General features: G+C 37.4%; 1 protein-coding gene across 1 annotated transcript in view; it reads right to left on the reverse strand.

Annotated features, from left to right (window-relative positions):
* Positions 1 to 852: 852 nt before the first annotated feature.
* LOC122428741 (multidrug resistance-associated protein 1-like) overlaps positions 853 to 15,639 on the reverse strand; it is a 91,148-nt gene continuing 76,361 nt past the window's right edge. Inside the window, exons 22-28 of the mRNA XM_043448826.1 lie at positions 15,010 to 15,136; positions 11,452 to 11,553; positions 7,851 to 7,994; positions 5,410 to 5,568; positions 3,760 to 3,926; positions 2,493 to 2,687; positions 853 to 2,151 (exon numbers count right to left, since the gene is read on the reverse strand). Coding sequence (XP_043304761.1) covers positions 2,019 to 2,151; positions 2,493 to 2,687; positions 3,760 to 3,926; positions 5,410 to 5,568; positions 7,851 to 7,994; positions 11,452 to 11,553; positions 15,010 to 15,136 — 1,027 coding nt within the window. The 3' untranslated portion in view covers positions 853 to 2,018. The remainder of the gene's footprint in view (positions 2,152 to 2,492; positions 2,688 to 3,759; positions 3,927 to 5,409; positions 5,569 to 7,850; positions 7,995 to 11,451; positions 11,554 to 15,009; positions 15,137 to 15,639) is intronic.

Consider the following 15,639-nt stretch of genomic DNA (forward strand, 5'->3'; position numbering starts at 1 on the left):
AGAGGATCTTCCCAACCCAGGGATTGAAGCCACATCTCTGATGTTTCCTGGATTGGCAGGTAGATTCTTTACCACTAGCACCACCTGGGAAGCCCATACTATACATGAGGTAAATATATAAATCTATATAAATTTGTACAGACCCTAAGTATATGGCCTGATGATTTTCACAAACTGAACCAATACTCAGACCCAGATCAAGAAACAGTACATAACTGTTTTCCAGAAGCCCACCGTGTTTACCCTTTTAATCATTACCCATCATTGGAAAAGACTCTGATGCTGGAAACGATTGAGGGCTGGAGGAGAAGGGGGCAACAGAGGATGAGATGGTTGGATGGCATCCTTGACTCGATGGACATGAATTTGAGCAAACTCTGGGAGACAGTGAAGGACAGGGAAGCCTGGTGTGCTGCATTTCATGAGGTCACAAAGAGACAGACTCGAGCAAGCGACTTAACACCAATAACCAAGAGTAAGCAGTATCCCAACTTCTAGGAGTATAATTGGCTTTTCCTTTTTTAAAAAACAAACTTTTGTATCAGTGGAATCATGGGATCATGTAAGAATATTCTTTGTGTTTTACTTCTTTTACTCCACATTATGCATGTGAGATTCATTGGTGTTATTGCCTTTAGTGGTTGTTCATTCACTCTCACAGCTGTGTAGAATTCCATGGTATGAAGATACCACAATATATCCAGGTGACTGTTGACATCCCATTAGATTTTTAAATTATGGAGTGTCTCTGATTGACTTATTGCAGACTTAAAGAAGCTAAGACATAAACTTTAACTGATGTTAATGAAATATACAATTCCTTTCTTAACAGATTTCAACAGATTTATTCAATGCCTACTGAACATGAAATATAGTGGTAAGTACTACAGGAATTATAAAGACAGGACAACACTTTCAGTAGCTAATGTTTTAAGGAAGGAAAATTTAGATAATGTAGGGTTTTACAATTTAAGTTAACTTTTCATAAATACCTTTAGGGGATGAAGCAAGGTTATGCAAAGTCGTTAAGGAGAAAAAGAGGATAAAAGAAATGACTGATGGGTCTGAGCAGGTTAAAACATTTTATTAAAATAATCTTGAAAATATAATTGAAGTTTGGAAATTTCAAATTTGAAGGGCAATTCAGAGAAATAATGTTGCTTCTATTACATAAAACTACCAAATGAAAAAGGCATTCAAAATATAATCAATACCACAAATTAATAATTACTTGTGAATGTATACGATCTGATACATAACTCACTGAGCTTCATCAAGTCAAAAATGACATTCTATAGAAAATACTGGCTTTTTACTCAAATAGTAAAAATATTATAAATATTATTTTTAAATAAAGCACATCATAAAATCAATTAACATATACTTTCTCTTTCAAAAAAGCAGCTGAATAACTCAAAGTTTTTCTGTGATTCCTCCAAAATTTTATATACTGTACAGTAATTCAAAATTTTGTTCATATGTATATAGGTGCCTATACAGTATTACTCTAAAATGCCTAATGATTTATTCTACAAATGTTTGTTGAGTATCAACAATCTGAAAGCACTATGCTAGCAACCTAACATACAAAGATGATAAAACTGGGCATTTGCCTTCAAGTAGCTTTAAGGGGAGGCACACTAAAAGAATTTAAACAGATTTTGGTCCCTGCCATGATAAAGTTATGCACATAGGGCTAGTCAGAGCATATCAAAAGGGCATCTAGATAAGACAGGGGACCAAGGAGAGAAACCAAGAGATACTTTGTGCAGAAGATAACTCCTGAACAAAGTCAGAGACTTAAAGGATAAGTGGCATTTTGGACTTTGGGCAATCAGGAAAAGGCAGATATTCAGGAGGGCATGAACGGAAGAAAGAAGGTTGGGCACAGCTCAGGATGGTTAGAACTATGGTGCTTATCTCTATTTGTGCCAACACAGGCCTACTTTTTGACATTTCTCTCCTGTCTTTATTTTTTCAAATACTATTTTTTTTATTTGGTATAATCCATATATAAACTATTTATTTTTCGCCCCTGAGTCTTGTGTTATTCCGGCTTCTGTTAGCATGTCAAAGAAAAGGCCTCTCTTGTGTATCAAATTCTGTGGTGTTTCAAATTCTGTAATTCTTCCAGAGTCTAGAACAAGTACCCTGCAATGTGAAAAGAATCCAGTCAGGTAACCTATAATCAGTGTTTCAGTTCACCTTTCTTGTTCTTGCAACTGTAAAGTTTAAATTACTAGGTAAGTTCTGTCAGTATGAAATAAAAGTACAATTTGACTCAGGAAATACATCAAGCTTTCTAATATTCTCTTAGCATTAACGCATTCCTCTAATTATTTTGGAAAGTATCTTCCATACTATTAGGGGACACTTTGTATCTCTCAGCACAGATAAAATCCATTATTAGTGGCAAGTAATTACTGTGTTTCAGATGTGCAATAGCTATCTCTATAGAAATTGTTTTATTTCTGAAAACAAATAAAGCATACCTGTCTGAATCAATGATAGAGTGCAGTCTGTGAGCAATTGTCAGGATGGTGCAATCAGAAAACTCCTTCCTGATTGTGGTCTGCACCAAGTTATCAGTCTCAAAATCGATGGAAGCTGTTGCCTCATCCAAGATGAGAATTTTTGTTTTTCTCAGCAAAGCACGAGCAAGACAGACGAGCTGTCGTTGTCCAACACTGTTGTAAAAAATAGTAAAATGATCTCAACAATGGATTTTATGGTCACACACTTCCTATTCTAAAATTCTGATGACATTGTTATTCTCTTCCTAATCCACATTCATTCATTCTTTAAGAAGTATTCCCTGAGTGATTACACCAGACTCTGGTTCAATTTCTGCAAATAGAACAATGAATTAAACAGACAAAAGTCTGTGGGTTTACATGGGGAGACAAAAACTAAACAAGATAAAGGAGCAAAAGGCATAAGAAGAATTCGAATATACAGAAAGGCAAGATGTAAAATGTGGGCATGGGGTGGACATTTTTGATGAGCATGCCAAAGAAATCCTCACTGAGACGATGCCTTTAAATTCAAGACCTGAATAAAATGGAAAGTGAATCCTGCAGATTTCCAATGGGAACTTGCTCCTGGCAAAGTGATTGGCAGATGTAAAATTCCTGAGGCAGGCAGGAACTGGCCTGGCACATTCATGGTACTATAAGGAGCCAAGGAGGCCAAGGTGGTAGAAACAGAGAGGGAGATCGGGGAGTAAGCAAAGAAGCAGCTGAGTCATGCAGGCTGTGTCTCTTGTGCGCAGAGAGGGTCTAATTGATTTTCCTTAGGTTTCTGATCACATAAAGGGACTGTCCTAAGACATCAAATAGTGATGAAGAAAATGCAGCGCTTAGTTGTTGTTCAGTCTTTCAGCCATGTCTGACTCTTTGCAACCCCATGGACTGGAACATGCCAGGCTTTCCTGTCCTTCCTATCTCCCAGAGTTTGAGAAAACATTTTTAGGAAGAAAGCTATTAGGGTAGGAGTCTTTACTAAAGAAGAGTTAACTAATGACTTTCCACACTGCATTGTTGCTTTCTTTCCCCTTCATTTTCCTTCACCAGCAGTTTTCCAGTGGGTGGTGACCATTTTATTTATTCCTTGTCTCTCTTCTCTAGAAGGAATCAGCAAATGATGTACTTTGAACAACAAAATCCATGGTGGCCGAGGAGTGCCTTCCCTCTGGGGCCAACTTGTTTCTGAAAAGCCTGGAGGGAGTAACTCAGGCAAACTCTGTTCTTCGCAGCTTACCTGAGGTTTTCACCACCCTCTGAAATCTCATGCAGCAGCTTCTGGGGAAGGGACTGCACAAACTCTTTTAAGTGACATAGTTCCAGCACCTCCCATAGCTCATGATCAGGATACTTGTCTAGGGGATCCAGGTTCATTTGAAGGGTTCCAGAAAATAAAACAGGATCCTAGAGAATAGAACAATCACTGGTAATCTTACTGTCACATGAGGCATGCACACATTAAATAAGGAAAAAGCAAAATGATGAAAAACTAAATAGTTAACAAATTCATTTTATATTGAAACCAAAGGCAGAAGATCAGCATAAGCTGTGTTTGATTAAATCATTATAAACTTCCTGATTCTTCTTCTTTCTCTAGTTAATAATGTTGACAACAGCTTTCCAACCACAATAATAATGGTGATAAGAGTCAGGGATATAATATAATATGGGCTTCCCAGGTGGCTCAGTGGTAAAAATAAAATCCAGCTGCCAATGCAAGGAGACAGGGGTTTGATTCCTGGGTTGGGAAGATCAACTGGAGAAAGAAATGGCAATCCACTCCAGTATTCTTAAATGGAGAATCCCATGGACAGAGAAGCTGTCCATGTAGCTGTGGGTTACAATCCAATGGGTTGTAAAAGAGTCAGACATGAGCTAGCAACTAAATAACAATGTAATATATAATATAGAGAAGAATAGAATAAATGTATCTATAGTATGTATCTAATATTATCAATTAGCCCACCAACCCAGAAATAAGGAAGCAAACACCCTTGTTCCACAGCGAACTAGAGGTTTCAAAAAGCTCTTGTCCAAGGACACACAGAAAGTAAGTGCTTAAGCAGAATTCAAAGACAGCAAGTCCATGCTTTTCCCAATACATTTACACATCTAGTGAAACTGCATTTTACTACACCTGTTTTGATTTATAAGAAAGGAATGATTGCTTCTTTTCTCCACCAATTTTTTTTCCCTGCCAGAATTACAGATTTTACTTAAATTTGTTCCAAAGTAAATTCATGAATGCCAGTATATGTTTAAACAATATGACAAAGAGCTGATAGCATTTTTAGAAGCAAATATAAACATACTTCATAAATTCTCAGCTCAAATCTTTCAAACACAACTGAATGAGTCATATTTGACTGTAGAAGCATATTATTGAGCCGATTTGCATACTTGTTAATGATCAAGTTCCTTTGATGCCACAGATGGAAAAATCAAAGGAGTTGGGAAAAAAGATCTAACTGAATTATGGTTCCTTTCATTTTTTAAAAATATTTCTAAACCTCAAGTCAAAAAGTCAAAATTCTACATTCAAAGTACCAACTAAGCAAAAGCCTCACTAATTGCTTTTTTCTTCTAAAAATAGTAGTGTGTTTCAGTCTGATTTCTTCATTTGAATTTTATTTGTATTTACTATTATGAAGGAAACTTGCAAAGCAACATACTAGTTTTTCAAATAGATAAATGTACTTAGGAAGAATGCATCAGGGTAGAGTATTTAATAGGATTTAATTACATAGTTATTTTTCACAATATATTTAAAATAATTTGGCTCTCAAATTCAAATGTATAGGCTTGAAAGGAATATATTCTTAAAAAAACAAAAAAAAGAAGTTTACCAGAGGGAGTTAAGAAAGGCTAGCAGCAAAACAGTCTTTACCTGTGGAATAATATTAAGTTTGCCACGAAGGTCATGAAGCCCAATAGTAGATATGTCAATTCCATCAATTATAATTTTACCTCCTGATCTTTCTACAATTCGAAATAGGCAGTTTGATAGTGTTGATTTGCCTGCTCCAGTTCGTCCCACAATTCCAATCTGTAATGAATTTATTATAAACAATTTAATCGCACTTTGTGTAAGGGAAAGAGACCTTTGTACTGACCAAAAATACATTATGTGTCTGGTATGTGGAATCTAACTGACAACTAGAGTAAACTTGACTATCATGGAAGACTTAAGGTGACTTCCAAGGATCCATCTTTATTTAGATACCACTTACTCTGGTGGCTCAGAGGTACAGAATCTGCCCGCAGTGCGGGAGACCTGGGTTTGATCCCTGGATAGGGAAGATCCCCTGGAGAAGGAAAATGGCAATTCTTTTCAGAATTAGTGCCTGAAGAATTCCATGGACAGAGGAGCCTGGTGGATTACAGTCCATTGAGTTGCTAAGAGTCGGACTCAACTGAGCAACTAACACTTTGACTTTACTCATTAGAAAGGCTTGGGCTAATCTGTGTGTTTCCTCCAGTTTTGAATAGTTTAGCTATCACCCAACAAGAACTGCCCCAGGCAGAGCAGATCATCCCAGAACCATCCCTGAACTAGCCTTTAAATGTGGGAATTAAAGAAAGACTAATAATGGGGTTGTTTCCCTGAGACTCGAATGAGGCTTCTCTACCATTCTTCCTCCAAAACAAACAAACAAAGGAGATGGGAACCCTTTGCTGAGACAGACTAGAAAATCTAAAGGAATGCCTGCAAAACAACTATTGCATCAAAACTACTAAAGGTGGTCATAGATCATGTCTGAGGATTTTGGACTCTTGGACAAAAACAATCAGCTTGTCATAAGCCTCCAGTGATTGCAGTGTTCCTTTGGCCATGAGATCTAAAGCAACCTCTTCTGGGTGTTGGTTAGTGTCTTGGTGTTAATGCAAACACTGAATGGAGAGAACATTCGGTGGTTGGTTTGCCCTAATTAAAGATCTTAAATCTTAAATCTGACATACTACACCCAGAAAAACCAGGAATACACTGAATGAAATAGAACAATTAAAATTCCACAATTATTTCCAAAAAATTGATTTGTCCTTGAGGCCGCCTCAGTGGACCTGGTTTAGAGGGTTAGAAAAGGAGAATTTGGGGTTATCTGAAACAAGTCTCAGGAAAAGGGAAAGTGGAACACTGCTGTTCATTAAAATTTATTTTTTAACCTTTATTTATTTGTAAAATATCAATCTGATCAGGGAAATAATATGTTTTCATAAAACATTTTGAAAAAATGTGGGAAAAATAGAGAAGCAAAAATCATCTAAAATCCCAACACCTGGAGAGAATCACTGTTTATATTTTGTAACCATTCTTTTTGCTATTAGTAATATGTCTATTTGTTTGCTTTTTTAAAACACAAAAATGATACACTATCAACAGATTTGTATATTGTTCTTACTAACTAAATTACATCTCAAGCATTTTCCCACTTCACTAATAGTCTTGGAAAACATGATGTCACTGACTATACAAATAGTCTCACCTGTGTATTACTGGATAGTAACTATTATCTTACTGTCTTATTGTTGCACTTCACTTACTAGAGGAAGTAAATATAAAATATACTAATAATACTGGATGTGTAGCCAGGAAAGGAAGTGAAATTTGTATGATGAAGAGAAATATATGCTATGGATGAATGGATAAAGAAAGTATATATATACATGTATAATTCTGCCATAAAAAATGTGGAAAATCCTGTCATTTGTGGTAACATGGGTGAACCTGTAGGACATTATGCTAAGCAAAAGAAGCCAGACAGAGGAAAATATTTTATGATCTCACTTATATGTGGAATCTCAAAATGTCAAACTCACAGTACCAGACAGTAGATGGTGGTTACTAGGGGTTGAGTGGAAAAAATGGGAAGATATTGGTCAAAGGGTATAAACTTTCAGTTATAAGTCACATAAATTCTAGATATCTAAGACATAGCATGGTAACTATAGTTAACAACACAGAAATTTGCTAAGAGATCTTAAGTGCTTAAAATTATGATAATCATTTCACAATTTATGCATATCATGCTGTACACTCTATGTATACTGTACACTCTAAATATATACAATTTTCATTTGTTAATTATACCTCCATGTAGGTAAAAACAGTAAAATCATGTTTCATAATAGATTAAGTACAATTTAAAATATATATTTTTATTTGTAGAGGAAAAACTTATTCTTTACATGCCAACCATGTCTTTACTACTTTTAAATGAAATTTGAACCAATGACCATCTTATACTAAATACCACAGTATATTTTGGTGTTGAGAATAAATATATTCAGATAAAAGGTAAAGTGAAACTTATGAAATATTTATGGTACCTTCTCTTCCCCACGAGTCTGAAAAGTGATATCTTGTAATGCTAAACCAAGATCATCTCGGTATCGAGCTCGATAATCAACAAACTCCACTATCCCTTTATTGGGCCATTGTGGTGGAGGCCTCTTAGACGTTATCCAGGGTGCCTTAAAAGAAAGAAATATTTTTTAAACTGCAATTACAATAAAAATACCTTCCCTCCAAAAAAAATAACTCTCAGGCATGAAAACAGAAGTGATGAAACAAAAATGAGGAAAGACAACATTTGTAAATATTATGATTTTCCTGAAAATATTTTTAAATAATACCAACGTAAAACTTCTCTAGTTATAAGAAGATTTTATAAATCAATTTTCACACATAAAAAGGCTTCCCATCTTCTATTAAGTTATCAAGAAAAGTCTTCTATACTTTATAAAGGAGATAAAGGTAACCTGGGCTTTAAACTGACAGGGGACAGCTTGTTATTTATTTCCCAAATACCGAGTGTTTACCGCACCAGTCAATGCTTTAGTTGTTGGAGATTTAGCAGTGAGAAAAACGTAATAAATAATGAACACAAACTCTCCCTTCGGGAGGGTACTTGCTGGTGAGGAGAGACAGAAAGAATCATACAGCCTATGCAGAATATTGTTGCTGTCGTTGCTCACTTGCTAAGTGGTATTTGACTCTCTTGTGACCTCATGGACTGTAGGTTTCCAGGCTCCTCTTTGTCCATGGGATTATCCCAGCAAGAATACTGGAGGGGGTTTCTGTTTCCTCCTTCAGGGGAGCTTTCCGATCCAGGGATCAAACCCGTGTTTCCTGCAGTGGCAGTTGGATTCTTTACCACTGGCCCCAGGGAGGTCCATGCAGAATGTTAGTTGATGATAAGGTTTTGAAGGTCAGGAAATAGGCAGTGTTGGTGTGATTTTAAGTAGGGTGGTTAAGAAAGTCTTGACTGGACATGATTGGGAAACAAGCCATTTGGATATCAGAGGAAGGGCTTTCCAGGTAAAAGAAGCTAGGTACATATGCTGAGGACCTGAGACACGGAAGGAAGAACAGGAGGTGGAATACACAGAAGAGTGCGTGCCCGGCCAGTGAGGTGAAGTGTTTTCATGAAAGAAAGTGATCAAAAGCATCAAATGACAGGCCAGGTAAAGTGAAGACCGAGAGGCTGCCACTGGTGACGCTGACCAGGGCAGGCGCAGAGAAGTGGTGGGAGTTAAAGCCTGTGTGAAGAAGAGGTTCCAAAAGAGGATGAGAAAAGGAGTCAGACAGAGCAAGTACAGGAACTATTTCCAAGAATTCTGCTGTAAAGGAGGAGCAGAGAAATGGGGCTATTAAAAATTAAATATGGTTATTTGGATGTATTTACTTTTTTCCACATCAAGAGTTTTTATAATGCTATCTGTTACCTTCAGTTCAGTTCAGTTCAGTCGCTCAGTCATGTCCGACTTTGCGACCCCATGAACTGCAGCACGCCAGGCCTCCCTGTCCATCACCAACTCCCGGAGTTGACTCAAACTCACGTCCATCGAGTCAGTGATGCCATCCAGCCATCTCATCCTCTGTCATCCCCTTCTCCTCCTGCCCCCAATCCCTCCCAGCATCAGGCGTACTCCAATTGAGCAAACTCTTCGCATGAGGTGGCAAAGTTTGAGGGTTTCAGCTTCAGCTCAGTCCTTCCAGAACACCGTACCTGATTCTCCTTTTAGGATGACCATGTTGGGATCTCCTTGCAGTCCAAGCGGATCTCAGGTCTTCTCCAACACCACAGTTAAAGCAGTCTCTTCAGTGTCAGCTTTCTTCACAGTCAACTCTCCATCCATCAATGTTCGGAAAACCAGTTGGACTGGCGGACTTTGTTGGTAAGTATGTTCTCTGCTTTTTAATTTTGTGTTCTAAGTTGGTTCATCACTATCCTTTTCCAAGGAGTTAGCGTCTTTTTAATTTCATGGCTGCAGCTCACCATCTGCAGATTTTGAGCCCAAAAAATAAAGGAACTGTGTGTGTGTGTGTGGCATCTATTCCCATGAGGTGATGGGAGCAGATGCCATGATCTTAGTTTTCTGAATGTTGAGCTTTAAGCCAACTTTTTCACTTTCCTCTTTCACTTTTATCAAGAGGCTTTTTAGTTCCTCTTCACTTTCTGCCATAAGGGCGGTGTCATCTGCATATCTGAGGTTATTGATATTTCTCCTGGCAATCTTGATTCCAGCTTGTGCTTCTTCCAGCCCAGTGTTTCTCATGATGTACTCTGCATATAAGTTAAATAATCAGAGTGACAATATACAGCCTTGATGTACTCCTTTTCCTATCTGGAACCAGTCTGTTGTTCCATGTCCAGTTCTAACTGTTGCTTCCTGACTTGCATATAGGTTTCTGTTACCTTACAAGGCATCAAATTATATAAAGGTAATTTTTTAAAATGTGTGTTTGTGTGTGCACACACATTCTATTGTCTTTTTTTTCCAAAATAAAAAATATATATTAATAGGAAGAGGTTTAGAAAATACAGAAAACACTAACTTTTTTTTCCTTTCTTTTGTCCATGCCACGTGGCATGTGGGATCTTGGTTTCCAGACCAAGGATCAAAACCGCATTCCCTGAATTGGAAGTGTGGAATCTTAACCACTGGACTACCAGGGAAGTCCTGAGAATGATAAAATTTTTATAGAGTCATTACATAGCAGTAGTCTGAACAAACTAAATATTGATAATTATGATTATTATTGTGAAGGTAGACTAATCTTTCAAGAAATTTGTATGAAAAATGAAGGTAAGACTCAGGGAAGAATCTAGAGGAAGAATCAACATTTAGGTAGGAGTTGGAGTATGCAGAAAATATGTTAGCATATTTGTAGGTTGAAAGGAGCAAGGGGTTAGGGTGCTGAAGTTAGGACTTGGAGAAGATGGTTAATGGAACAAGGTCTGAGGAAAGACATGAAGAGATGCTACCAAAAATACAACTGGAAATCTGTAGGTTTTTATTTGGAGGAGGAACACACCGTCCTGAGTTATGAGCAAAGGAGGAATTTTTCATGAAGATTTAGACATCTTTATAGGCAGATTGAAGAAGATATAGAAATTCAACATATACCCTTTATCATCTGCCCTGTTAATTCATGGAACTGGGAGACAGAAGTAACTGAGATTAACAAAATATGCAGATAATGCAACCATTATACTCTGTCAATAGTCTCATTCATCTGTCCCTCAAATTATACTTAATTAAAGGGAAAAAGAGCAGACTGATTTATTCTCCTCCTCCTTCCCATCCACAGAGATGCTAATGATGAGGACATGGAACAGAAGGTATAAACAATAAAGGCGTACTTAATTTTTAAATTATACAATCAGACTCTAAATAATTAAGAGATGACTATATTAAGACACTTCTCAATGTAAAATCTTTACAAAGTTGTAATCAGAGGTTGCATATTTTACTCTACATTGGTAGGGGACAAATCACTGTGCCTCTTAAAAACAGGTGATCATGTTTCATTTTTATAACAAATACAGGTTTTGTTGAGAATTGATTTTCAGAATGTCCATTCAAGGTGCACTGCAATATCTTAAATTCTGTATCTGTTCATTGGTTATTCATGAGTGCTTACCTCTTTATCCATATTTTCATATTCACAAACTCTTTCAATGGAAACTGCATTGGCTTCAATTTCACATGCTTTCCTTACCCAAAAATTAAGGGTTTGAGTAATCTGGGAGTGAAAAACCAAGAGCTTAATAAATAAGTATCAGTCTTTTACACAATGTTTATAATACTTTACAAAGCTTTTTCCCCAGAGTTTTAGTATATTTTATCCCTTTGAATTATTTAACAACTTAATTCAAAGTAAGCATTTTTATCTATAGACACACATATGTGTTGCTTTAGATTTGTTAAATTCATTAATGCCATAAATAATGGTTATTTGGCAGAAGATAGACTGTTCACTATATATTAAAGGTGCCCATACTTGGTGTAAGGAAAGATGAATACCAAGACTGATGGGATAGGCCCTAAGAAATGTACATCCTAAGTGGGGAAAAAATTTGTGCATGATGTTACCTTTGCCACACTTTACTATTTTCCACTAGAAGAAGGATTCTTCTAATTTTCTGACTACAACTGTCTCCTTTTTCCCCCAAATTCTACATTCTTCACACTCACCTTTCCTCAAAATACAAGTTCTCCAAGGTTATAACCTCAAATGTAGTTCTGAAAGTCAAAAAGCCCTCGCATTTCAAATTTTTCTTGAGTTTGTTGTTAAACAATTTGATGGCCAACCTGATTTGAACTAATGTGGGCCTCTTTAAAGTGTTGATTTAATTCACTTATGCTACACATTCACATGTTTCACTGCAGAACAAATAGTTTGATTACAGAGTTCTGCCCAGCCCTCCATATACTATTTATATGCGTGTGTGCATGCCAAGCTTCTTCAGTCATGTCTAACCCTTTGCAACTGTATGGAATGTAGCCTGCCAGGTTCCTTTATCCATGGGATTCTCCAGGCAAGAATACTGGAGTGGATTGTCATGCCCTCCTGCAGGGGATCTTCCCAATCCATGGATCGAACCCATGCCTCTTATGTCTCCTGCATTAGCAAGCAGGTGCTTCACCACTAATGCCACACCTGGGAAGTGTATATATATATATATATATATATATATATATATATATATATATATATATATAGTATTTATACTATATTTCCTTTCACCTTGAAGATTTTAGATAAGAGATTAAGAGCACGTACCCAAATCATCTAAACTCACCCTATAAATAATATGTATATATATAAAGCAGTATAAGACATTTTCTATTTTACGAAGGGGACCTGAACACAGCCATACCACTAGCACTTTGCAGTATAATATACGTAGGGCTTATTAGGGAAAAAAAGTACAAGAAGAAAAGAAGCAGAGCATATATTCTTCCCAGAACTTGCATTATCTCTGCTTAGGTTGGATAAACTATCAAGCTGGTGCAAAAGTAATTGCAGTTTTTGCACTGTTGAAATTAGCCATTTGATATTGGAATTCATTCTTAAATGTGGTTACATTATACATCATTTTAATGCACATTTCTTGCTTTGTGTCTTTGCTAATGACTTATTATTTGCTGCTTATTTTACATTTATTTGAGACTATGGAAATGATGTTAGAAAAAGAGCAAATTTGAGCAATGTTATTATTCGAGTTCAAATTGGGTTTTAAAGCAGCGGAGACAACTTGAAACATCAACAACGCATTTGACCCAGGAACTGCTAATAAACATACACTGCAGTGGTGATTCAAGAAGTTTTGCAAAGGAAACAAGAGCCTTGAAGATGAGGGCATAGTGACTGGCCATGGGAAGTTGACAAGGACCAATTGAGAAGATCATCAAAGCTGATCTTCTTACAACAACATGAGCAGTTGCCTAAGAACTCAGCATCAGCCATTTTACAGTCATTCGGCATTTGAAGCAAATTGGAAAGGTAAAAATGTCCAGTAAGTGGGTGGCTCACGAGCTTCCCTGGTAGCTCAGATGGTAAAGAATCTGCCTGCAAAGCAGGAGACCTGGGTTCGATCCCTGGGTTGGGAAGAACCCCTGGAGAAGGGAATAGCAACTCTTCCAGTATTCTTGCCTGGAGAACCCCATGGACAGAGGAGCCTGGCAGGCTATAGCCCATGGGCTCTCAAGAAGTTGGACATGACTGAGTGACTTTCACTTTCATGAGCTGACGAGAAATCAAAAAAATTGCCATTTGGAAGTGTCATCTCCTCTTATTCTAGGCAACAACAACAAACCACTTCTTCGTCAGATTGTGATGTGTGATGAAAAGTGGATTTTATAGACAATCGGTGATGACCAGCTCAGTGGTTGGACCAAGAAGAAATTTCAAAGCACTTCCCAAAGCCAAACTTGCATCAAAAGATGGTCATGGTCACTATTTGGTGGTCTGCTGCCAGTCTGATTCACTACAGCTTTCTGAATCCTGGCAAAACCACTATATCTGAGAAATATGCTCAGCAAATTGATGAGATGCACCAAAAACTGCTGCAGCCAGGATTGATCAATAGAAAAGGCTCGATTCCCCATGACAATGCCCTACCATATGTCACACAACCAATGCTTCAAAAGTTGAACTAACTGGGCTATGAAGTTTTGTCTCATCTACTTTATTGACCTGATCTCTTGCCAATCGACTACCACTTCTTCAAGCATCTCCACAACTTTTTGCTGGGAAAATGCTTCCACAACCAGCAGGAGGCAGCAAATGCATTCCAAGAGTTCGTCAAATCCTGAAGCATGGAGTTTTATGCTACAGGAATAAACAAACTTATTTCTCATTGGCAAAAATACATTGATTGTAAAGGTTCCTGTTTTGATTAATAAAGATGTGTTAGAAGGGCCTAGTTGGAGAAGGAAATGGCAACCCACTCCAGTACTCTTGCCTAGAGAATCCCAGGGACAGAGGAGCCTGGTGGGCTGCCGTCTATGGGGTCACACAGAGTTGGACATGACTGAAGCATCTTAGCAGCAGCAGCAGCAGAGCCTGGTTACAAAGATTTAAAATTCATGGTCTGAAGCCACAATTATGTTTGCCCCAACATAATAGATGGACAGGGCATGGTAGAGAAAGGCCCTACCCTTGTGTGCGTGCATGCTAAGTTGCTCCAGTCTTGCCTTGTGTCCCTATGAACCGTAGCTCTCCAGGCCCCTCCCTCCATGAGATTCTCCAGGCAAGAATACTTGAGTGGGTTGTCACACCACCAGGGGATCTTCTTGACCCACGGATTGAACCTGCATCTCTAACCTCTACCCTGCATTGGCAGGCAGTTTCTTTACACTAGCACTGCCTGGGAAGCCCCCTATCCTTGTTACACTTTACAGTCTATAAGGATAGGAGAGGATGAAATGTCTGGGTAATGATGCAACACTAGGATCCTGGTCCTCCAGCCCTGAGTCTTGGGGATCAGCCTTTTCTTTCTGTGAGCTACCTTAGAACTGCCGAGCCAGCTATTTTGCTAGTAGCAGAAGAGAAAAAGAAATGTGCCTCCAGGGTAATCCAGATTTGTCTCTCATTACTTAGTTACTACCATCTTTCATTCAGACAGGGAAAAGAAGAGAGCTTAATTAATTGGATTATAAACATGTCATATACCACACAATCATTATTACTTACATTTAGGGCATAGGATATAGACAAACCAACTATTGCTGAATCTATGGAATTGCCAGCCAGCACAGTGAGCACTGCAGTGAAGAACACCATTAAGTTGCCAAGAAATTCAAGTCTAACAGACAGCCACCTGAAATAATGGAAAATATTCCTGAAATGAGATGCAAAAGTTTTGGTGCACTCAATATGAACTCTCCTCTGGGAAATGAAGACATAAACATCAATAGCTGCTTTCTATTTTTTTCTCACTTACTTAGGACTCAATCAAACATAGGATGGTTGCAATGACGATAAAGAATTTCTCTGCATAAAAATATGTTTTACTTTTGCAGAACTTTGCTTTTAAACTTAATCAGAATTAAAAAGAAAAAGGAAAGAACACCAGCTTAAATGATGCATTTATTTTAAAATCTCATTGAAAAATCACTTACCTTTCTCATTATATACACGTTTTATACAATAAAATTAATCTCTAAAAGTTAAAATGTGCCCAACTACTATTTAACATTGCCCCCCACCAGAAGAATAGCTTCAAATTAAAAATATTATAAATTATTGTATGCAAATAATATCCACTTACAAACATAAATACAATATAGAATCATATCTTTAGTAATTTTTATAGCATCCTGT

This window comes from Cervus canadensis, chromosome 27, assembly GCF_019320065.1.
Source record: "Cervus canadensis isolate Bull #8, Minnesota chromosome 27, ASM1932006v1, whole genome shotgun sequence".
NCBI classification, from domain to species: Eukaryota; Metazoa; Chordata; class Mammalia; order Artiodactyla; family Cervidae; genus Cervus; species Cervus canadensis.